The 26,273-nt window shown below is 44.3% G+C and overlaps 1 protein-coding gene across 2 annotated transcripts in view; it reads left to right on the top strand.

The window, feature by feature from the left end:
- PTPDC1 (protein tyrosine phosphatase domain containing 1) overlaps positions 1 to 26,273 on the top strand; it is a 350,874-nt gene that overhangs the window by 278,337 nt on the left and 46,264 nt on the right. For both annotated transcript variants that reach the window (XM_085624576.1, XM_085624575.1), the window contains one exon: positions 923 to 1,108. In XM_085624576.1, coding sequence (XP_085480702.1) covers positions 923 to 1,108 — 186 coding nt within the window. The remainder of the gene's footprint in view (positions 1 to 922; positions 1,109 to 26,273) is intronic.

Below are 26,273 nucleotides of genomic sequence, written 5' to 3' on the forward strand. Positions count from 1 at the left end.
TGTCTCGAGTCTTACTGCACAGTGAGCAAGTGGGCATCTCCTGAAAACCCTCTTCAGTCAGTGATACTCACCTTATAACTGAAAATCTGCAGTGCTTGAGCTAAACCATTGCAAACCGTGTGGCATTATGTTCCTTCATTTATTGTTATGCTTGTTCCATGACAGAAGGCACAGTCAGTACAGATGTCAGACGTGCCCATTACTGCAGCCCTGGTCTCTTAATTAAATGTTCTGATCGGTTCCCCATACAATATAAAAATCCTGAGACGCTAATCCTTATGTACTTCATCAGGTAGCAGACCCATGCTTAACCTCTCTCTCCAATGCCATGCTCTTTAGTTGGATTACTGCAAAACCAGGGAGTCTTTTAGGGAGCCCACACTGCCTATTGCAGTTCTTCAACTTTTCTGATCTCAGAGCTTGGGCAAGCCATGAGGGAGGACCACTCTAAGAATGTTATGTATGCCAGTCCTGTCAGGTGTCCACGAAGGCATCGTCTGCTTATATTTGGTAGCTAACAGGGTAGAATAGCGCATTCTGTACACTCTGGTATTAAAAGTTAGGATGAAACTGTTGAACCTCTGAAAGGAGTCTTTAAACGTTTCAGGAAGTATGAATAAAAAGTTCAGCTTGAAAAAGTGTTGGTCTTATTCACCACTCACATCAATGCATTTTCATTTCTTTACTAAGCAATTTTTAAAAATTGTTTTATATATTGCCCCTCCTGCATGCTAACAAAGACTCACGTGGTTGGTGGGTATGGTGGCCATGCAGAATAAGCAATCTTGGAGATAACATTTCAAATGTGACATTGTGTTGCTGTCTTGGCTTTATTTTATCATACGCATGTGATCATATTTGGTTGAGTTCCGAACTAAGATGAACATTTAAGATGTCTGAATGATGTTTTGTGTTCTAATAGAAAGACCTGAATTCTCGTGAAGGAGCATGGGATAAATTATGCACAGAAAGAGATCCGTTCATCCTTTGCAGTTTGATGTGGTCCTGGATCGAACAGCTCAAAGAACCCGTCATCACCAAAGAGGATGTTGACATGTTAGCGGCCAATTGTAACGAGCCGCAAAGTGCACTTTATCTCCTTGAAAAGGTATGTCGTTCTTTAACCACATCCACTGATATGCATCGATATAGTGACTGATCATTGGCTAATGGTACAATTGCAATTGTTTGTTTGTGTACCTTTCCCAGAAAATGTTTCTTGCATGCAGAACAAGATATGGAATGGTGTTTAGGACTATGATATTCATGTGAGTGAGGACACTTCTGTGATGTACAAAGCAATCAAAATTGCTTCAAATCAGCTAAAATGTTTAAATATCACTTTTTGTCATTTTATTTTTATCACGGCTAGCTAAACATGTTTTGGGTGTTAACAAAGATACACACACTTGGCAAGGAATACGTTGCCAAGTAATGTTTAGCATTGGTAAAGTCAATTAGTTTCACACCGTAATGCCATCAAAACATGCAAAAATAGTTGCCTGACGTCATCGGGGGAAGGATATACTCAGCCACTCAAAAAAGGATAAAACCTATATACAAATGGACAGGAAAAACACAAGAACAGGGAGGAGAGCTTTTGAATCAGGATCATGTATTTAACATTGGCCAGAAAGCCATGCAATCATGAGCAAGGGGCTCAAAGCCCACTCTATGGCCCTCATTACGATGAGATTCGGAAAGCCTCCGACCACAGGTCGGAGGCTTTCACAGCTTCATCGTGGTTTCAGTTTCGACCGCTGCATTATGATGCAGGTGGTCAAAACTGAAACCGGCCGGTCATTCCTATCGGCCAGTCGGAGACTGGCAAGTAATCCCTATGGACAGCGTTTCCGCCTTAGGGAGTACGATGTCAGTTTCCAACAGGCTTTCCATGTCGGGCTTTCCGGAGGTCGGTTGCTCCCGAGAACGTAGCAGTTCGCCATACATCGTAATTAGGCCAGAGTGTTTACTGAAATATTGATTGTAATGCTGCCAGCAACAGACCACTAAAGCAGTATGTAGCAATATCACAAAAGAAGATTTAAAGAAAAATGCATGTTTTGTGTCTCCCAGTTTCAAAAATAATATAAACCCATGGTTCTTTGGTTTAATACAGTGCTTGCTGTTTTAGTACCACCAACGATGTAGTCAAGCCAAGCAAACAGATATGAGTTGCATATATTTTTTAACAACTTTATTTGAGATTTTGTAATATAAAGGCACAGACATGGGTGGTTTGTGTTACAATAATCAGTCTGTAAGTATTACAATGGGAGAAGCTCTCCAGAAGAGAATATGGCGTAGAACAAGACCAATCAATAAGTTCAGCAGTAAGACATAGTATCATTGCAATCCTGAATGACAGTGCTATCCCTCTGGGGCTTCCAACTGGGCTTCGTCTCCCATCTCTGTCCCCTCTGCCTGGATTACAGCAGATTCCTTGCTCTCGTGACTGGGAACATGCCCCATAGATGTGGCCAGCACAGAATGTTAGTCATTGTGCCTGGATCACCTTGACTCTCTTCATGCTACAAACGGGAGCTAAACCTTTTCAAATGTATATACCCGATCACGGACAATAGCTGCTGACTTTTCCATGGCATATGTAGTGGACCATATTTTCCCCTCACCACTGATCCACTTTGGGGGTTGATGGCCTTTTCCATATTTGAGCCAGTGCTAGCAGTGCCGCTAAAAGAACGTGTGTAATCAGTGTCTCCATTGCGTTGGTCAAAAGATGTGAGTAGCATACTTATGTATTTGTTTATCTAAACAGTTAGTGATTTATATAGTTTTGTAAAGAGTGGGCCATGCCAGTAAAGGCATCAGAATGCTGTACATATTTGTGAAAACTTAACACAGTCAGATGTTCTTGTATGCACCATTAATTAGCCTTATACATTTGAACATCATTTCTGATAAGGAAAAGGTGTGTTTTAATCACTAGGGTTAATAATTATACTATATGGTATCAGAAACGTGTGGACGGTGGGTATGGAGACTGTCTTAAGTAGGGACATGCTACCTAAAACAAGTGTTTGTTTTCCCCCCACAAAGTGCGCAAATTCAGGTGCTGGGTGTCATGCAGTTGTGTTAGGGAGTTCTAGGTTTCGAGGGTAATCACAATTTTGTTGAAGAGTCTGTAGTTTTCTTTATTTCAGTGTTTCCAGTTACAGGAAGCTTTAACTGTACTGCATGCACATACCACTCCATATGGTGAGATGTTTCCTTGTTAAGTTGGTGGATGAGCTGGATGATATCTCTCAGATCCACGCAGTTACTTTTGCTGCTGAATACTTTACTCTCTAAGTGACTCACTACACAAAAGCATATTATCCTGCCATGTTTAAACATTACACATCTGTAACATGATGTTTGAAGTTGTGAACAGTATACTGGTAAAGCTTGAGTTGTGTTACTCACCTTATAGAGGTGAATTCCAGTGATGTTTTAGGTTTAGCGTCACAATTTGACATCCCTTCAACTGAAGTTTTGTGAGGTAAATTTCAGTATTTTTTGTAATAAAACAAACATTTTTGCTTCTGAGTAAAGAACCATTACTTTCTTTTAAGATGTACTTTGCCCCCTTCCAAAGCAAAGTGCAGCAGAATTTGAGTGAATGGCTCCTCCTGTGCCATCTGTCTGCATGGCACCAGTTACCATGCCCGTACAGACCTCCGCTCCTGTTCGAGATGCACGTCGGTCCTCATCGCCCCAATACTGATATTGACTCTACCAGTGCCAGTTAATGACCCAGTGCCAACACTCATGTTGGACCCTGAGCCGACCTCGGTCCGACCTCAACGGATGTCGCCCCACGAAATCTCAAAAGTGCAGTCAGTTGTCATTTAGCCTGACTCTAATCCTGTGCCTCTATCGTTATGCAACTAGGAGCAGAGGATTAATTTTCTTTTTCGTTCTAACTCTGGTTCTGTACCATAACAGGATGCACCCCAGGATACTGAGGATGATAGTGAGGGTGTTTGCCGGTTCCCCACTCATTGTACTGATGATACCTTATTCCTTAACTTTCAAAATTCCAGTGAGCTTGACACCTCCTCTGAAACATAGCTAGACATGAGCCGCAACTGGAAGAAAGGGTATTGCCCTGATGGTTTGGAGGGTAGCTGAGGTGCTAGAATTACAGCTGCCACCATTGAGACTAAGCCAAATGGTTGACAAATCTTTTGCAGCCTGGGCCAGCAACATTAAAGCCCTTATTTCCATTTAATGACGACCTCACAGATACCTTGATGGATACCTGGTCGAAATCATATTCTATTCGTCCTGCAAGTTGGCAGGTGGTCAGGTGACATAGACCTTCACCCTGTGATCCAGATTTTCTCACCAAGCACCCTACTACGGAAAGTCTCATTGCACAGGCTTTGACCATAAAGATGAATCCTAATTGCTGTAGACCCAATTCCTTGTATAGAAAATCTAAAAAGATTGATGTTTTTGCCACAAATGATTTTCTTCTGACAGTTTGCAACTGTGGTCTACAAACGCAGTCTGTCTGTTGTACTGATGTGCACTTGCCCTATGGGATATGGCCAGCGAGATGTAGCTGGAGACCCCGAAGGACCTTCAGGCTTCCTTGGCTCAGATGATCTGTGATGAGGAGGATGAGGCAAAATGTGTCATCTGCACAGGCTTAGATACCATGAATAGCATTGGAAGAGTAGCCGTTACTAGGGTTGTGCTCCGTAGATGTGCAGGCTTCTCAGATGGTCATGCCTTTTGGTGAGTCTCGCCTCTTTGTATAGAGGGCGGACTCTGAAACTATTTAAGGATAGTAGGGCTGCGGTGCGTTCCTTGGGGCTGTTGACTCATGAAAAGCAATCTAAACATCAGTTTCGCAAATGTAGGCGTACTCCAGGCGGCTAGCCTCTAGGCAGTTCCAGTCTTCCTGGCTAGTGAGGCAGCAGACAGCCCAGTCCTTTCAGAGCTGTGGATGTAGCACAGGCAGACATCACAAAGTCTTCCAACTCTTCTTCCCCTACTACAGCTGCCAACAAGCCGGTTTAGTTTGTCGGCAATGGCTCATGCCCTACCAGCTGAAAGTAAGATTCAGCACTTACTTCCAGTGAATGACTTTCTGATCAATGTCAAAGTCCTCTCTCTGATTAACAGCTTTCCTCCCTTGTCTTGTGTTTGCCCCACCCCATCGTATTCAAGTTTCACCTTTTTTTTTTGATTGGCTGAATGTATCCTTCCATTGCTGACATCAGACAACTTTTATTGCATGTTTTACTGGCATTCCAAAGTAAAAACAATTTGATTTGCTGTCTGGAGTTGTGAATGTTATCCTCAAAAGAGGAGTAGAGGCTCTATCAGTTGGACCTCAAAAGGGCTTTAGGTTTTTACATTGTCCTTACCAAGGACTGTTGAGTGAAAGATCTGCTTTTTGTGTGCTTCTCTGTAGCAAAGAAAGGGAAGGCTGCACAGAAGTGGACCTTTTGATGTGTAAAGCTCTCTATTTCAACATCCACTACCCATTGGCCAAGATGCAGTCCTCAGAAGGTCCGAGAACCCATTCAACCAGGGCCAAGGCCGCTTCATCTGATTTGGTGTGAAGGATGTCTGTCCTTGATATCTGCCAGGAGGTGATGTGGACATTAGTGTTTACATTAACAAATCACCATTGCTTTCACAGCGAGGTCAGACGGGTAGGACATTTGGCCTGCTTGGTTCTGCAAGATCTTTTGCTTTGGGTCCAGTCCAAAGACCCTCCACCTTAGGGAGGTTCTGCTTTGGTATCTATTACAAGGTGAGGAATCCGTAGTTGGCTTTATCCATCAAAAGTACAAGCTCCTTACCTTTGGTGTTGCTTTTTCTTGTGGATACTCTAACGCAGATTCCTCACTGCTCTCCCACCAGCCGTATCTTTTTCTTACTTCTTTTCTCCTATTTTCATTTAAAAAAAATAATTCAGGCAAGAATTCTCACACGGTGAAAGCGAACGCCACACCTCGGCAGTCGTACCAGCTGACTGCCGATGCTCCTCTCCACACGCGTCTCCTCTACGACGCTCAGAGTAGGCGGGCCCTATTTAGCCAGGGGTTGCACCCTGATTGGGGAGATTCGAAGGTCACCTACCCCCCACCCCCCCGCCATTTTTTCCAGTGACCTGCGGCCTCTCTGGCGCGATTCTGCCTCGCAGGATGCGCCCCCACCCAATGCCTCGGGGCGCTTCACGGTGGCACAAACTGGTTCCTTACAGGGCTATGGCATCCGTTATGACGCCGCCCCTCGAAGCCCCAGATCTTAAGTCAGCTGGCTTTTCTTTTGCTTTCTATCCCTGCTTTACCCCCTTTCCTGGAAGTCAAAAAGATCTTGTGTGCAAGGGCCTTCAAATACTCTATGCATTCACAGAACAATTTTGTTGTCAGTCCCAAGAATGAAGTACACATTATTTTATTCATGTAAGTCAAAAGGTTTGGCGTCTCATACTTAGCTCTCTCGACCTTTAAATGTCTTTGGTAGTCGATCATTGATGATTTCTAATTCACTGCAATACCGTATCACATTTTTGTGTCTAAACTGAACACAATAGAAGTATGGCCTTACGCGAGACAGCGGTACTGTTGTAAAGTGCTGTGTTTATCTCACAACCCCCTGCGGCTTTTAATGTGAATAAACATGGTCTGCTTCGAAAGCCACAGCATTGCATTGCGCACTCAGGTTCAGCTGGTTGTTTACTGACTCTCCAAGGTTGTCTTGTAGCTTACACTATAATAGAGCTTTTTATATTGTCCATGGCTTGTTTGTTACTGTGAGCTAAATGTGTTACCGCGATTACCTTGAGCGTGTCAGGATACAATTCTTCTTTCTTGCTGCAAAGAAGGGTGATCTTTTCTCGGCTATCTCCTGAGCTTTCTAACACTTCTGATGTGATCAGCCCTTTACACTTTTCTAGATGCAATGAAAAGGGTGCATTAGTCATATTACTAATGGTGTGCCGTGTTCTTCAGGTACATTACTCTCAACGACAGAGCTCTGAGTAATTATTGATAATTAGGCACCTTGAGCTGCCAGCATGTATAATGTGCAGTACAACTTGGTTTATTGAGGAAAGCCTACGTTATTAAGGTTTATTTGTGCATTCATCGCTGAACCTTGAGGAAGAAAGCAATGTGTAACTATTCAATATGTGCACTTTACAAGGGCTGAAGAACCAGGGCCTTATGGGCCTGGTGGCGCAGGGCACGCCTTAATCTCCTGAGTTCACCTGCTTTGTTTAACAGGGACACAGGACATTCTGTTGAGCGTAGAAGATCAGGTTTATTAGCTGCAGCTAAGTACAGTTGTCCCAGAAGTACACTCAGTATGTTCTTAGGAGACTGCCACTTTACTCCGTGGCGCACAATCTTTTATAGCACATAGATTCACCAAGAACACTCCCAATGCATACATGGTTATCCAATGAGAAGAGTTTGAAAACAAGATCTAACCAATGAGAACAGTTTGAAAACAAGATATCAAGTAACCCAAATAAACCTCTCTTCCAACTGTTTTTGTCACCCCTCCCCACAAGTTATAGGCCAGAAGATAAGATAAAATCAGGAAAGAATGGTGTGAACCGACAGACAGTTGAGACAGGGTTTAGTCAAACCAGACGAGGATAAGTGGACTCAGTCAGTCCCTGACATCAGTCTCATAAACAGAGGCAGAAGGTTATTTGACACGTTGCAGTAAGATCAGCAGAAAAACTTCGTTCATTGTGCTGCCTGAGTGAGGGCAACACAAAATGGCGGTGGAACACAAAATGGTGGCTGAATACAAGCGAGATCGAAAATCAAATTTCCTCAGACCCTCCTTTTGCCATAACTCAGGCAAAACACACAGATTCACGTTAATCTGAATCAATGTCAATAGCCATGAGGTCGTCAAACTGTTGCTGCAACATCATTTTAATGTTCTCTGTTTTCTGTGACTCAGGTCTTGGGGGACACAGAGTGGCACAAAGACCGTAGATGGCGGGGCCACACTGCATACAGAGACAACAGGAAAAAATGATGGCCAAAACCACTCCAAGGAAGGTTAGTACCTTCCATCCCCATTTAGATAGTAATCCCCAAAACCATCCTAATAAAGACCAATCTCCTTCGTCTTGATGAATCGATTTGGAGATCATGTGTAATTTGGAGATGGCTTGGTATACCGTAGGGGCGCCGTCAGGTATATAAATACAACAGCTAGATCCGATCAATTTACAGACTCCACCACGATCTGCAAGAATAACATCTAGTGCAATCCGGTTCTGCAAAGTCATGAGACGATCCGCCTGAAGTTCAGCTGTGAGATTACTCAAGGCTCCCACAGTGACATCTATGGTAGTCTCAACAGCACGAACCAGCTGTCTCATGTTTCTTCTGTTGGCCATTGGGCCCCAAAAAGGAAGAAATCCTTTGAGGAAATCACTTCCCTCTTGTCCTGCCGTGTCTTTAGAATCAATAATCCCTCTGCCATATCTGTTTTTATGATGGCCTGAAGGAGCAGTGTATGTAGGAGTGAGAAGAAAAGCTGTATAGCATGTTCCTGAAAAATCCGTTGGTAGCCACGTGTAAGCTCTATCGTGGCAGACAAAATATGTGCCCTGGGATGGCACTAACGGCGGTGAATTCTGAGACATGTAGATGTATGTATGGGAACAAAAGCTTTTTCTTTGTCCAGTGTCAGTAGTCTGGCCATTCATTTGTAAACAGAAATTACCTTGATGAGGGACAGTCCAAATTGGTGGAGATTTTCCCTGTTTAGTTTTATCTGTAAGGCTAGTAATGTAACGAGTCACGTTCCAATTAGTATATGTTTGTCTCTCGTCAACAGGAACCTTATTATTCTCCACAATTTTAGTTATAGCCACCATTCCCTTGATCAGAGAATTATGACAAAAATCTGGCTTACTACCATAGGAACCAACTGGACGTCTAAATCAGCTCTGATATGCATTTAAAAATATTACAAAATAGGCCCAAGCGGAACCTTCATAAAAAAATGGAAGGACTAAATATGGCATCCCTTTATCTGTGGTATGAGGTATAAGTCCACACACCCAACAGTCGGTTGTGTTGACTACCAATTGGTGTTGGTGCAACAATTGGATAAATGAATTATTAAAATATTCTGTTCTCCTGATTAGTTCATGTTGGGGAAGTGTATATAATTGATGTGGGGAGATAATAGAATGAAGAGGCAAGGAGATAGAATTAGGGACAACTTTTTGCTGCATAGCATGAATAACCCAACCTACACAAGCCAATAAGATACACAAAAATATAGAAACACACAATGTTACGCCACATCGACTGTACAATATTTTACAATATTTCTTTATCATCTCTTCCTTATTATCCTTCTTTCCTAATTTAACATCCATCCTCTAAAATTGTTGCTCACGGCAATCTTCCTTACTCACTTGGCTGTGGTTATTAGCCGTCCTATGACACTGGAAGTCCTGGGGGCCTAGCCACTATACAGGTCACAAACCAAGACTCCTACCGTGACCCTGCAACCTGGACAGATGATAAATGTAGCAGAAGAGATGGAAATCTCAGGTGTCCTTGACCAATCTAGGTCTTAAATTGTATCTAGTCCTTGTTGGTACAGTTTGGTCTTGAAATAGGATCTGTGGCTCTGTAGTGTTTAATCGGAGATGGGAAGGTACGGCTTCTTGTAGAATGTCATCATCTTCTTTCTCCGATCGAGTTCCATCCAGGTGTGCACTACTGAAAGGTATGAATCGGGGGACTTTTTCTCCTTCAGAATCACCTATACCCTTACGAACCCACTGATCAAAAGGCAAGGGCAAGGGCACTTTCTTGCAGTGCACGCCGTGGATCCAGTTCTTTTTCCCTTCGCCTTTTACTGCTGTGCGAGTTGTCCGAAGGACTTGTCGAGGCGCCTTCCAGCGAGGTTCCAAATTCTTTGTCCTCTGAAAATTTTTCACACAGACCCAGTCTCCATGTTGGATAGAATGACCTGGGTCTGTGGAGGCTTCTGGTAAAGCGTTTTGAACCTGTTGGTGAAGAACACGTAATTTAGTGGTGAGGTCATGTAAATAGTCAATCAGCATTGGATACTGTATATCAGAATACTTTCTAGAGCGAGGGACTCCCCATACATTAGCTGGGCGCCCGAAAACAATCTCGTATGGGCTGAGTCCCAAACGAGAATGTACAGCTGTTCTAGTGGACAGGAGAGCCAAAGGTAAAGCATCGGGCCAATTAAGACCTGTGCTGGCTTGTACTTTTGCAAGCTTAATTTTGAGAGTGCCTTTATAGCACTCTACCAAACCCGCGGACTGAGGATGATTTGCCGCATGAAACTTCTGCCTTATACCAAGACCGGTACACACCTTTTGCATAATTTGGCCTACAAATTCACTTCCATTGTCACTCCAGACAATGCGCGGCAAACCAAACCTAGGGAAGAACTCTTTTAGAAGAACCTTGGCAGTGGACAAAGCAGTGTTGTCTTTCAGGGGGTAAGCCTCTATCCATCTGGAAAAGGTACATACCACTACCAGAACATATTTAAGATTGTTACATCGATCCATGTGAATGTAGTCGATTTGCAACACCTCAAAAGGATATGTTGGGGGAGCAAAATCACCTGCCGGAGTTGGGGTTCCTTTTCCCGGATTGTACATCAAGCAAATGATACAATGCTTCACCACATTATCTGCACATTTTGGAATCCCTTTGTTCAGCCACACTGGAGCCAGAAGTTTACGTATTCCTTTTGCACTGATGTGGGCTGGACCATGCGCCATAGTAACTACAGGCAGTACGTAGGCGTCTGGTAACAGCCAACGCTGGTGTTCTGACAATTCTATCCAATATCCTGTTGCGTCTAACATTCCTGTACTCTCTTTCCACTTTCTCAACTCTTTCTCTGTAGCATCTCCCTGAATCGATCTCACACTTTCTATTGTGTCCTCACACATCCCTCTTTTCCTGACCCAATTCGCCGGGCCCGCAACATACATGCGATTTGTAGCATCTCTGGCTGTCCTTTTTGCTACATCATCCGCAAAAGCATTTCCGCGACCAACATCATCAGTAATCTTCTTATGCGCACTACATTTCACAATTGCTATCTGGGTAGGCAAAACAAGTGACTCAAGAAGATCAGTTACCAATTGACCATGCTGTATTTTAGTACCGTGGGAGGTAAGGAATCCTCTTTCCTTCCACAAACGACCGAAGCTATGCGCCACACCGAACGCATACTGGCTGTCGGTATACACATTCACTCTCTTTCCTTTAGATAACACACACGCTCTGGTCAAAGCTATCAGTTCAGCTGCCTGAGCTGAATTATGTCTGATGCGTGCTGTCTCCACGATTGTATACAAGGTGGTAACAGCATAAGCTGAAGTTGTCTCACCATTTGGGAGTTTGAAACAAGACCCACCCACCCATAGCATCCCATCTGGATCCACTAACGGCGTATCTTTCAAATCAATCCTGCCTTTTGTCTCCTCCTCAGTATGGAGAAAACAATCATGTTTCCGAATATCTTTCTCTTCTGGAAGAGGTAACAGTGTGGCTGGATTTAAAATATTACATCGTTTGATGTGCACATGACTAGCCAAGAGCGTCAGCTCATATCCAGACAATCGAGCACTTGTAAGATGTTGTGTTTTCATCCTATTTAGCAAGGTATCCACTGCATGTGGTACCATAACAATGAGAGTATTATCTAGCACCACTCCAGCAGACTGACGAATAGAAATCGCTGCTGCTGCTGTAGCTTTAAGACAACTAGGCAATGCCTTGGCTACTGGGTCTAACGTAGCTGTAAAATAGGCACATGGCCGCTGTTTGTCTCCAAATCGTTGTGTTAAGACTGACAACGCACAACCCTCTCTTTCATGGACATAGAGCGTGAAGGGCTTACTGTAATCTGGAGTACCCAACACAGGAGCAGAACACAGAGCAGTACGTAAATCAGAAAAACTATTCTGACATTCGTCGGTCCAAGGAAGAGGTTGGGGTGTGTCTTTCAAAGTGAGTGCTAACAAAGGTTTGGCCAACAAAGAAAAATTCGGTATCCACTGTCTACAATAAGAAGTGATGCCCAGAACGGCGCGCACCTCTCTTTGTGTAGATGGCACAGACATTTGCGCAATTGCTTGAATTAGTTCTGGGGTTAATCGCCTTCCCTCCTTTGATAAGGGATGACCCAAATAGGTAACCTCTCGACTGACATATTGTAGTTTAGAAGGCGAAACCTTATGATTAAGATCAGACAAGTGACGTAACAGTGCAACAGTCACATTTTTGCAGACATCCTCTGAATCAGCAGCAATCAACAAATCATCCATATATTGAATAAGAGTAGCACCTGGGGGCAAAGGAAAAACATCGAGCTGACATTTCAGAGCTTGACTATAAATGGAGGGGCTTTCACAATAGCCTTGGGGTGAACCAGAAACTTCGGCCTCCTAGAGAGAAACCAAAAATATCCCTACTCTCTTTGGCAATGGGAATGCTGAAGAAAGCATTTTTCAGATCAATAATAGAAAACCAAGCCGCTGAGGCAGGTATCCTAGTTAACAGGGCAGTGATATCTGGAACAACAGGAAACTGTGGTACAACAATTTTATTGACCTCCCGAAGATCAATCACAAAACGATAAACAGGAGGCTTGGAAGGAACAGTGCGTTTAAGAAAAGGAAGAATAGGACTATTACATACATTTCCTCTCGTTTCCTCAATCACACCCTTCTGAACCAAATCATAAATGATATCCAAAAGCGCTCTTTCACCTTCATTGGAAATTCTGTATTGAGGAATGCGTGGCAATTTAGCATTGGGCTTGAGAGTAACAACATAAGGTGGGATCTCAAGACAACCAACATGATTTGGACCCGTAGCCCAGAGCGTTGCAGGAAGAGAGAGCAATTCAGGTGGCAATTGATCTTTAGACAAATACATTGAAGAAGTCAGTTTCTGCCCTAAAGTAAGATGCACACCAGAAGGAGAACAATATATTGTTGCATGCATTCTTTTCAATAGATCCAAACCCAACAGATTCTCGCCGCAACCAGTCGTTAAAAGAAGAGGAGCTTCCATATCATAAGGGCCAATTGAAATAGGTAAAGGACAGGAGACAGGGTTACGAACTGGGGTGCCAGAAAATCCCACCGATACATTTGTTAAGCCAGACAAAGGTGCCCCAGGGAGTTTAGAATGAATGATAGAACTTCTCATCGCACCAGTATCTAAAAGAAATGGCTCTGAAACACCCATTGTAGTGACATTGACATAAGGCCCATCCTGATTTACTGGAATCGATACAACTCCCTCACTTTGTCTATGGCTGTCCTAGTTAGCGTGAAGGCTTTCATTTTCATCTTCAACATGATAATCATCATTGTAATACTGTGTAGACTGAGTATTCTGCTGATCAAAGTAGTTCGTAGAATTTGGAGGGGGTAAGGAACGCTGTTCTTGAGGCATCACACCTCGACCTCTACCCCTGTATATTATCTGGAAACCACCACGGCCTCGTGGAGCAGATAGTTCTCCCTTACGTTGCAATAAAACCGGGCAGCTATTCTTAAAATGACCTCCCTCTCTACAATAGGCACATTGGTTAGGACCTAATAAAGGTTGCGGAATAAAGGGCTCAGGCTTTTGATACACCCTCTGAAACTGTGGAGGCTGTTGAAACTGGCGCTGAGTATAACGAGGAGGATAAGCTTGTTGCAGAAGAACCTTCGTTTTTTATTCTTTTGTCTTCTTCTCTTGCTTATCTTTCTCCTCTTTATCCCTGTTCTCATAATATTGAGCTGTAGCCAATATCTGGGCAGAAGAAGAAACAGCCCATGAACTCTCGGAGTCTTTCAACTTATGGGACAGTTCGGGAAGCAAATTAAATACGAATTTATCTACAAATAATCGCTATCCACCCTCCGTAGTCATATCCTGACCACTGTGATCAATAAACGTCTCCTCAAAACGAGTGAAGAAATCAGAGACACTCTCATCTTTCTTCTGCTTACACGCAGCTAATTTATCCCAAGAACTCGCAAGGCGGGCATCATCGTTTTCATTAAAGTAATAATCCTACCAGGGAGTTCTGAAATCAAAACATCAGGCTTAGCACCACCCACTTGGGCTGGATCCGCGGCAGTTATAGCAGCCCAATCGCCACCCAATGCTTGGGCGTGATCCTCTCTACGAATCCGAGCCCATAATGCTTGTGGGACTACATTTCCCATCAACATATCAATATCGGCTAAATTCATATTACAGGCATCAACAGTCTGGGACAACTCCTTATAATAGCCAGCAGGGTTTTTACGGGGATCCGGTAGAGACTGTTTAAGAGCCAAAAATTCAGATCTCTTCCAGGGGACATGTACCCATATACGCTGGAAGTGCGCGGGAACAGCTGGATTAGCACCTGCTTGTGCAACCGCTTCTCTCCACACTGGAGGAACCTCTCTCATGGGATAATGTTTGGATGTCAGCCTAACAGCAGGATCGGAATCAAAAAAAGTCTGTGAGGAAAATAAGGACCTAAAAGTGACAAGTGTCCTTACGGCATCCTCAACCTTAGAACCCACAATGAGTCCCTTATCAAAATTAGCCTGAACATCTAACAAACCCTGAGGAAGTAAACCCAAATCCATATCCTCCCATTCTTTAGCGAGAGTGTCACACATAACATTAAATACATATCTCTGCGTGGGCGCCTCCCACTGATGAAAGGTGGTCATGATATCTTTCACACTATACTGGGGACCCTTCTCGATCCATTTGCGAGCGAGAGAGTCCAATACCACCCGTTCGTCGGAACCTGGGAGTTGACTACGAGACTGTCTTCGAGAAAAAGCCGGAGACGTATTCAAAGTCTCAAAGAAAGGAGACAGAAACCCAGAGACAGTATCTGTGATTCGTTTGCGCACAGTAGGAGAATTAGACATAAGAACAGGGGACAAGGTATTAGGTGAACTAACAGAAGAATTAACAGTTATAAGGGGAGCCAAAGGCAAAGGAGATTGATGTTCAGGAAACGGAGGCAAAGAAGTCAGTGGCGGAAGAGGTGGGGGTGGCACTGCCGGAAGGGACAAATGCGGAAGAGCAACTAATGGCTGAACTGGTTGTAACAATGGGGGTGCATTAGCACCTTGTACATAGGGAGGAGGCAATCTCAATAAGTGAGACATCAAAGGGTCTTCCTCTGGATCCTTACTTTTATCAGAAGGGGAAATAGGCAACACCGGATAGCATTTATCTATCGCCATACGATGCTGTCTCTCTGAAGTTTCCATTTCATTATCAATCTCATTATCTTTAAACTGCCGGGCAGCCTGTATAATCGTCATACTTTGAGTTTTCTTATCTCGTTTTGCCTGTTTAATTTCTCTCTGTTTGTCTTCCTTACGCCAGAGGCGGAAAGAGTCAAACATTGCCGGCCGGGCTTTTCTTTTAAACAAAATTGCTTCCAAATTATCTAATATGTCAGGCTCAAAGCTACCATTCTGTGGCCACTGTAGAACACCATCGTTCTTTGTGTATCGGATCCATGCCTCATTAAAGGCAATGGGGCCAACACCATGTTTAGAATAAAGCTCATAAGTGGGAGTTCCAACCGGAGGAATTGGACAAGAGTCCTCCAGCCGGGAATCCCTATCACAACCAAAACAACAAAACTTTCTAAACTTACTCAGACCAGGCATCGTTATTTCACTGGACTGTTCACAAACATCAAGGGGTTAAATCAAATAATATAGCACAAACGTACTCACCCCTCGGCTTCGGCTTTTGCAACAGCCGAATCAAAGACCCAAATCAAAACAAAATAGTGGGAGCTACCCACCAATACTTAACTAAGTGTCTTCTTACGCCAACAGAGGCCCGTCTAACGTCTCGCGATACCATACATCACCAAAAGGAGCCAAAGCAAGGCGGCAGTCAGGGCAGCAGTCGTCAGCAGCCGTCAGGAAGGAGAAACCGCGCTGAAAAAGACCTTCGGACCACTTCGACATACAGGGGTCGCTTGACGTGGTTCGCGATTCCTCCAGAATTTTCTTGCGGGGTTCCTCACGACCCTCAGGCAGAATCGCTACCTCTGAAGCCGCCTCACAGAGGGCATCAATTGAAGAACCAGGGCCTTATGGGCCTGGCGGCGCAGGGCACGCCTTAATCTCCTGAGTTCACCTGCTTTGTTGAACAGAGACACAGGACATTCTGTTGAGCGTAGAAGATCAGGTTTATTAGCTGCAGCTAAGTACAGTTGTCCCAGAAGTACACTCAGTATGTTCTTAGGAGACTGCCACTTTACTCCGTGGCGCACAATCTTTTATAGCACATAGATTCACCAAGAACACTCCCAATGCATACATGGTTATCCAATGAGAAGAGTTTGAAAACAAGATATAACCAATGAGAAAAGTTTGAAAACAAGATATCAAGTGACCCAAATAAACCTCTCTTCCAACTGTTTTTGTCACCCCTCCCCACAAGTTAATCAGTGGTAGTGTCTACAACTCAACTTGCAGGTGGCAGGACATATTTGTATGCTTTGGAGGACAGTTGTGAAATGAGAGAATACAAGTAGAGAATAGCGAAGGACAGAAGATAAGATAAAGTCAGGAAAGAATGGTGTGAACCGACAGACAGTTGAGACAGGGTTTAGTCAAACCAGACGAGGATTAGTGGACTCAGCCAGTCCCTGACATCAGTCTCATAAACAGAGGCAGAAGGTTATTTGACACGTTGCTGTAAGATCAGCAGAAAAACTTCGTTCATTGTGCTGCCTGAGGGAGGGCAACACAAAATGGCGGTGGAACACAAAATGGTGGCTGAATACAAGCGAGATTGAAAATCGAATTTCCTCAGGGCCTTTTTGTTCATAGCCCTTGCCATAGAAATCTGTGTATGAGACCAGTAGAAATGCCTTTTCAATCCTTCCCTCATGCCGACTTGGGTCCCTTTTAGCCTTGTAAGGCACACCAGTCAATTTCGTCCTAATGCGATATGGTTTGTGACATACATAACTCACTCGAGAGGCCAGACTTGGCCTACATATGGCACTTTCTACAACAGACGTCTAAAACCTCTAGCATTCAAACTTAATGGCAAAAGCACTTACATGAAAAACCTCCTAAATCCAAAACCTTGGGCGTCCTGACACTTAGACATCAAACAGAGAAGGTATGTGATAAAGTTAAATATGCTTGATACATCGAATTGCAAAAGCAAGAAAGAAAAGAGACAAGGTGTCCAATTGCCCTTACCATGCATTTTAAACTGAAGCATCTATTGAATGTGACTACTTGAAGTATAAGTTGCAACTTATTACAAGCTTCATATTGGTGCATTTATTTTCACAGTACAGGTTCCACATTTTTTCGACATCTTAGCAAACCATGCTTTCATAAGAAAAAACAAGAAAATAAGGATTAGCAAGGCTGTTGTGTAATGTTCATGATAGGAGCATGTATTATAAGGAATAAGATGCCCCCTTGAGTACAATAAATGGATATTCAAGACATCTTGAAATTCTCTGATTTTTATAAAGGAAATCAGCATTTGATCCCTGCATTTGATCTCATTGGTGTGGAATATCCGTATAATGTACAGTAGCGTTTAGTTTAGCACAAATATTTCCATATTCAGTGGTACTCGTTTTATTGACTTAACGGAATAAAAGACCGCGTTTACCCTGTTGAAATTAAATCATTTCACATATAGATGTTTAGTCGGTAAATACCTACCCCACTAAGCTATTTTACCAGCTGTCACATAAATCACCCTGCGTCTACCACTGAAAGTGTGGCCTCTGGATTGCAGGAGACCTAGAAAGTAGGCATCTGCCTGTGCCAAAAAGTAACTTTTTCTCTCCCGATCAACTCGTCCTTTGTTACGACTTTCCCCGGAGGCATAGCTAGAGCTTGTGGCGCCCGGGGCTATCCCTCAGATTGCCGCCCCTGGTGGGGGGGGCTTGCTGGGGAAAAAGGACGGCAAGCACTTGAAAGAGGACCGAGAGACACGTAGTATCGCCGCTAATAGTTACCTTGATCATGCAAGTTACATGCACATACATGACACGGTCCAAGGCTACACAGTTGACTACACCGGTGACTGGCAGTACAAAAGAGAACACACAGACTGCATGATCTATCTGGGGACTCAGAAAAACCGAATGTGACATCCATCAGAGAGCTGCGTGAACAATTACCTGGTAATCCCCTCAGCACAATGCAAACATGCACATACATGACACTGTTCAGGGATCCATCATCTACAGCTGACATTAAATGACCATTCATCGTGGTTCCCCCATTAAAGCAGTGCACTTTGTGATCTGCATGGTACATGTTCTTTGTAGCAGGCATATTAACCCTCTGTGCTACCTTTCCAGGAGTCAACCCTTCCACTACACAAAACTGGGATCTCTCTCTTGGAAGAACATTAATCACCGAAGTTATCATGACATTTTTATTGTTTCTGAAAAGTTTTGGAATCCAGGAAGGTGGCAGCAAGTTTTTTTTAAACCATAAAATACTTGCAAACACTACACACACACCCGAAATAGGTACCCAGTGCGGTCACACTGTTTGCACCGCCCTAACCTGCTCAAGGTTCATGTGACCTCAGTGACAGAGTCACAGTGACTGGATCACTGTTGCTCTAGGGTGTGCTGCTTCGTAGGCCTGCCCGCAAGACTGGAGATGAACTTCAGTATGGATTGTGGTGGACAGGCCTTCAAGGTTAACTCACAATTGACACCACTAGGGTACACCTGCTTGTGCTAAGACATCAAGCCTTCTAAGGTCTAGTGGGGCCTTGTAAGGTCTAGCATGGGAATATGCTCCCTCAGTAGAGTGGTCTGCTGGACTGGTCATGAAGGCTGAACCCAGTTTCCCAGTTCCAAATTTGACAGCTCTAGCCATGGTGCCACATCCTCTCCCCCACTGAACACTATACTGCCCCACTGAGAGAAACTCGCACTGCCTTCAGCTACAACCTAATTGTGCCCGCTATAAGCGCTTGGATGTGGCTAAATTTGAATTATGCACTTGATAAGAGTAATATGCTGCCTAAAAAAAAAAGTAAAAGCAAACACTCATAGGGAATGCAAGATTAAGTAAAGCATGTGAAATGTAAGCAGAAACAACATGGTTACCTTAACGATCTCTCACTCACTATTCAGAAATCAGCGAGTGGTTGTACCTGAAAAGTGAAGGACATGACTACAGGGCCCTGAAGGGAACCGTTTCAATGTCCATTGCTTATATCCTTAATAAACGTAAGCAGTATGGTTTAAAAAGACCACATCCATAAACAGAGCCGTGGTACGCATTTTGTTTTCCAATCCATCCATCAACCAGGTATTGCAGTACCTCCAGGAATGGTGCACTTCCCCACCTGGAGACAACAATGCTGTTCAAAGAAAGACTAGAAAACAAAAGTAGCGCTTCACTGGCAAACTCTGTAAAGTGAGGCTCATGTATTTGGATGTGAATAAAACCAATCTGGCCACTTTGCAACCACTCTGTCTTGCTTTATTTAGTTATGTATCTATTTTTCATATTTAAAACCTTCTATTTCTCTCTTTCCCGCTGCACTTTGGAATAGAAAAATGTCAGAAAAAGGGCATTTCCCGCACAAGTGTTTTTCTTTTATGGATCCATTTTACAGGGAAGCAACTAAATGAAAGAAGGAAAGAGGTTGTGAACCGTTTCTTCAAGTTACGGTTTTCAGTAAGTGAGGAGCAAGACAGAAAGAGAGGGAATAATAGGAAGAGAGGGGGGGGGGGACAGCTGCCAGCACAAAAAAGAAGAGGACATTGCCCGAGGCCTATTCCTCCTCTGCCCGTCCCCGAACGTCCACTAAAGCAAGCCGAGCCTTATCTGAATGCCTTTGTCCACCCCGTAAATAGTGCAGCCTGGGGCGGGCCACCCCCACCGCCCCCCCTAGCTACGCCACTGACTTTCCCACACTTATCTGCGTACCTAACGGGTCCTGGTATGTGTGGAACTCAAGGGCCATGAATACATGTTCAACTGATTTTTGAGCGGGCTTACAGCGAACCAATTATATCTTTTCTAGCAGGAATGGGGAATAACTACGGACAAGGGGGATGCCTGGGGGAAAACCGCTGACCTCCACCTCCTCTGACCAGGTGACAAGTTTCAGTGGAAGTGATGGTTGGGGGATGTCGGGAGAGGTGCAGTTAGTTAGGGATGGCTTATACTGTCTGGGGAGAGCTGAGCATTATCTGCTCCACCTATGATGCAGCAGGGGTCGGGGAGGAGCTGTTCTGCTGCCCACAGTCCCTGTCGCGCCTGTAGCACCCCTGTCTCCAGGTACAGAATTCTGAGGTGTGGGGTTCATGGACCTGATAATTCCTGGCCCGAAGTAGTTGCAGTTGTCCGAATTTAAGCTGGATGTATTCATTCCTCTGTGTGAAATACTGCCACTCGTATTGCGTGCCAGAGTATCCGAAAGTGATCCAAAACGTCGCTCCTCCACAAAGCCTGTGCAGAAATAGTTTGCACTGTTTGGTTAGATAAAGAGCCATACACTTGCAATGTGTTGCTCATTAATAGCATACACTAACATATGTAAATTACGACGTGGTTAATTTGCGCATGCATTACAGATGTTGTGAAGTAGCAATTCATTTGTAAACTTCGACAGTGCAGAGTTGTAAATTATGCCTGTTATATTTCATATGCGATGGTTTGATAGTGTCAGGTTGTTCGATTACCTTTAGTATACCTCTTGGAAAAACCCTACTCAAGCAGCCACCATAGTTCTAAATGAGGTAAAACCCTACACAAGAAAAACCTCACACCAACTTAGAAACATCATGTAAAATTGTATAAATCATTTGAGATCCAAACAAAAATCATCCAATCAGTAGTGCCTAGAAACACAAAGCGTCAACAGTGGTTATGTGGTTGCACTAGACCAGGACAAAGTCATGAGTTAAGACTGACCGCGACGGAGCACTGGCCGGATGCAGGGACCAGGTTGGGAATGTTGTGCAAAGTACCTTAAATCCTGGTTGCAGAGCATTGGGAGATCCAGCATCAAAGATGCATTGTACAGTGGTGGTTCTGAGGAGCTGAGAGGCTGTGATGCAGAGTCCTGCATCATCGTCGAAGATGCTGCCAACAAGGGGCTTGAGATGTGACGTTCTGTGTCAAAGATGCATCTGATACAACTGCAGGCTGCAATTCAAAGTCTAGCGTTGGGATACTTTGCACTGCAGCAGTTCCAAAGTGGCTGCGAGGAAATGTATCACGCTGTATAGGATCTGTTTACAGGACCACAGCTGGGCTGGCAGAGTACCTTCAGGCCCACTTCCAAGAATCCCAGACTAGGATGGCACCACTTCGGGGCAAGACCCGCAGCAAGTAGAGTCTAGGTGCTGGGTTCAAGTTGGTTGTAGCCTCTTCTATCCCTGAGGCTCTGATCAGGAGGCCTGCCAACTAGCCCTTGCAGTCACTCTGGTGGTCCTGGGTTCAAGATGCAGACCCAGTCCTTACACTCAGGCTGCTGAGTACCAGTCCTTCTTGCAGATCAGCACAGCAGTCGTTCTCCGTCTTCCACACAAGTTAGAGATGTTCTATCCTGCCAACAGCCATTACTCTTTGTCTCACTGTCTGGGAGCAATATACGAAGATCAACTGCTAGCTACACCTAGCCATGAGACCCAGGATACAGGCTGCAGACACTGAATGGTTGGGACAAGAAAATACCAACCATCTTATAGTGGCACGTTCAGAACTGTGACTTCAAATCTGACTTTACCAATAAAAAGGTCTTTTTAATTACAATTCTTTAGACGCCAAACTCAACATTCCTACCTGCTTTCAACTGAAAGTTATCACTTATTGTAAGAAATCGGGTTATTGGTTGACTGGGGTGGGAGCCGTAGTCAAGCAGCAACCACGATCCTTGTCAGGGTGAGGCACAATCTAACCCTAAATTAACCTGTGCTCAACCCTCTGATAGCTTGGCTCAGAGCAGTCAGGCTTAACTTAGGTGAATGTGTAAAGTATTTGTACAATACTTCAAACATTAATAGGGTAAAAACACCACACAAAAAGTATCCCACACTAAGTTGGAAAATAGGGGGGGGGTACCACACCCTGTCCCTCTTCTCCAGGACCAGTATGGCATCCCTCACCTTGCTAGGAATATACTTCCATAGGCTAGCCCCCAATCCTCCTCAGGGATCCTATACATATGTAAAGCCACCTAATAAGCTTCAATTGATTCCCCCTCAAAAAAGTCAGGCACCAGACCTTTACGAATACAGACCCTCTTGTCTCCAGAGGGCTCTGTAGGTATCCTTCCACAATTATTGCTGGATTCCACCTGCTTAGCTCTGATGTCCAGCTCTCTGAGACTTAATTCATGGGCTATTCTCATCTCCTCCTTGGCTAATCTCTTCTCCTCTAAGGCTTTCTCAGCCTTAGTCTTCTCCTTTACTAAGTCCCTCTCAGCTTCAGCCTTCTTTGCCTCCCTGGCCAGTTTCTTTTCTTCCATCCTTAATGGAGCTATCTGCAGTCTGAACTCCCTTTCAGTCTTCCTGCCCACCAGTAACTCTGTGGACAGACCTTGGGAAGACACAATGCTCTCTGCTCTGGCAGGGAGCTCCAATCCAGAGGACAGCTCATCCTCTCCAGTGGAATGCTGCATCTCAGGACTGGTATTCAAGCCCTCTCCTTGCCTTTCCATATCAACATCTCCTTCTGTTTCTGTAACCAGTGAATGGTGAACTTCTGCCCAGCCTTCAGTGCCTTTAGAGCTCCATTTTCCTGATGTTGCTCTTGGCTGGAAGGCCCATTTCCTTGCAGAACTCCTGAAACTGGACTACAGTGTAGGCCTACATGTTGGCCACCATAAACTCCATCCTTGCAGGTGTGGTTTCAGGTACAACAGTCAGAGAAACAATTTAGAAAAAGCAAAAATGCTAATCAAGGGGAATTTCAACTTGAATTAGTCTCAGACACAAAATCACTATATGGCACTGCACACACACAAGTCCTAAAAATTGGGTTGTTGGTTGACTGGGGTGTGACCCCTGGTCAAGCAGCAACCACAATTCTTGTCAGGGTGAGGCACAAGCCAACCCTAAATTAATCTGTGCTCAACCCTCTGGTAGCTTGGCACAGAGCGGTCAGGCTTAACTTAGAGGCAATGGGCAAAGTATTTGTGCAACACTTCAAACAATAATAAAGTGAGATTTTAAGCAGTTATTTCCCAAACAACCAACTTTCGCAATGCAGCGGTCGAACAATCTGAAAGAATTGCTATCCAAGAGACAAGAGTCAGAGTTGCAAATCTATAAAGGAATGCAAAAATGCATGAATTGCGTTCATTGCAACAATGCCATAGTTGGAGATTCGTTTTTACGCCCCACCATAGGCAATATGATTAAACTCCAATATTCTAGTACTTGTGATACTTCCAACGTATTTTACGCTCTGAAATGCCCATGTGGTAAAAGTTATGTAGGCAAGACAGAAAGGAAATTAAAAGTGCGCATTGGGGAACATAAGAGTAACATTCGTAACCAAAATGTGAAATCCACTGTGGCAACCCATTGGATGGAAGCACGACATAACATTGCTCAACTGCGATTCACTATACTGAAGGCACTCAGACCAAAACCAGGGATTGATCCACGGAGAATGTTGGCAAAATCCGAGTTCTTTTGGACAAAGAAACTTCAAGCCATGCTGCCACATGGGATGAATGACAGGATTGAATATAATTGCTTTCTGTAATTACACAAATGCGTGGAATTTCTGATATTCTGATATTTATGTTTTATTTGGTATCTTAGTTGTAATACTGTCCATTTGGAGTAGCAAATAATGCATTGCGTTGAACAAAGGTTCATTCATATTCTTTCAGTGTCAACACTGTTTATGTCCTTACTTTTCAACAAAAACTTTATTAGTTATGGTTCACACATATGAACGAGCACTGTATCTTTAACATGCCCCTCTTTAACCTTTGACCCGATCCACGTTATGTATTTTGATTTAACACTGTCCAACAAGGTCAGCAATACACTGAAACCCGCGTAACTTAGTTTCAATCAGCTTTCTTTTGTGACATTAATTGCTACGTGTAGGCTTTTGTAACGAGAGCTTGATCAGTCATGGTCTCGTATACGTAAGGGCACTGTACCTTTAACACGTCTCCTATCAGAGCGTATTTAACCTTTGATCTGACTCACGGCACGTACTAACTTTTCGAACAACTCGGGTAGCTGTTCGGCGTTATTCCGGTAAGAGTAACAAAACTTAGCTCGTAATTTTTAGGCGCTGCATAGGCAAAAGACTTTTAGCAATCGCTTTGGCTTTTCAGCCAAAAACGTGCACGCGTTCCATTGCCTTAAATGGCAACACGTGCACGTGTGGCGATTCACTTGAGCGGCGCCTTATGGTAGCAATTATCGCACCCACAAGTGAATCGCGCAGGCCCCCCTCCTCCCCCCTGCTGCCGCGCTCATGCTTGTGCTTGTTATAGGACTTGTGCCCTGGGTGGAGTGTTCGGGTTGAGAGTTGGGGCAGCTGGTGAAGTGTGTCCTGGCGGCCGGTTGTTCGAGGCACTTACCTGAATAAACATGCAGTAGAGAGCCAGCTTGTCTCTGCTCTGCCCCGTGTTTTCATTCGTGCCTTGAGAACTTTTCACCTTTCTATTCCTTTGCTTAGAGCTCCTGTAAGCAGAAGTGGTTGATGTTTATCTTTTCATTTGAAACGTGCTTGTGGGAGGTTACATCCCCAAGGCATGATCCGGTGGATGTTGTTCCCTTTATTTTCTTCACTCGCAGAATCGTTCGGTTGTATCTTAATGAATGCTCCTAAAACCCAGTCAGTCCAGGGTCCAGAGATGCCAGTCCCGCCGCCACGGGGCGGTGGGGTTCGCTGACCCTTTCATCTTTGTTAGGTGACTGGATCGAGCACTGATTGTTATGTGGTATTTCTGGTGCAGTGTTCACCAGTTGCTTGTCCTCTTGGCGCTTATGCAGAGCTTGGCCTGCTTGCCTTTAAAAAGGCTCCTGGCTACAGCTCACGTCACCAACTTCCACTCGCCCACTTTGGCATCATTTTATGCATTCAGAAGCATCTCTGTCTTATGCAAGTTCTTCTGATATGAATTGCTGAGCCTTCTCGATTCCCCTCATATTTGTGGTGTCTGCCGGCTCCGCACCGCGCTGGCCCTCTGTGTTGGTGATGAGAAGCCTGCTTTATGATTTAGCCCAGCAGCCCCCGACCCCAATGGGGCCACCTATAGCACACCACTACGGTTGATCCTGGCCTCTTCCTTCTGCCTCTAGCAAAAGAGAAACCATGAAACATAGCACAGGAGCTGTAGAGGAGATTAGAACCAGCAGCTAATTACAGTTGTAGCTTGTGCTTTTATTTCCAACTCGTCCTCCTCCGTCCCACTGCTAGGACAACATAAAAGCATCCTTCCCTCGCATCACTTATACACAACACCGAAACACACCCAACAATGGATCGCAAGAAATGCAGTTCTCTTTGCCAACCAAGCTACCCCACGGTGTTGTGATACCTGTCAAAGACTGTGCCTTTGCATCCCACAATTTTTTTTTAACCATCCGTTTATTGGGTTTAATTTTACTGCAATACAAGTACAGTAGCATACATATTACATAATGCAAAGGAGAACAGTATAAACAGTATTATTTCGGTGCAATTACTGGCCAGCGAGAAGTCACATCGATTAGATGCCATGTCCGGCGTATGTCACTATCCCTTTCAATGCTATGGCTGAGTTACAATTGATTATAAAAAACGATTAAGTCTTATAGTATAAAAACAAAGGGGGGAAGAAAAAGAATAACTTCTGAGCATTTTAATATGATGACATCTCTAGCTAATGCAGAGTTTCTCTGCTACGCTGTCACCCTTAAGTCACCCATGGCTTTACACCAAAAGTGTGGCAGTCGTGGAAAGTGCTCCTTATGGCCTGTAGATTTTCCAGGTTGTACCCCTATGTTTCGTGTGCAGTGCAGGAAATAGTTTGGAATGTTTGTGGATAGAGGGGCGCGCTGCAATTGGCGTATACAGATCGAAAATTGGGAGCGCATTCTCGTGAGCGGGAGAAGTGTGTTTGAACTAACCCTACAGGATCCCTCCTACCACAGCTCTGTTAAGCCCCTTCCGCCTGTATTGAAGCCCCGGCTCTTGTGACTGAGGAGCCAGGGCTATCCCCCAGACTCATTGTTCCCCACGAGGGCCTTCTGGCTGC

The sequence above is a fragment of the Triturus cristatus genome, chromosome 9, assembly GCF_964204655.1.
Source record: "Triturus cristatus chromosome 9, aTriCri1.1, whole genome shotgun sequence".
In the NCBI taxonomy this organism is placed as follows: domain Eukaryota; kingdom Metazoa; phylum Chordata; class Amphibia; order Caudata; family Salamandridae; genus Triturus; species Triturus cristatus.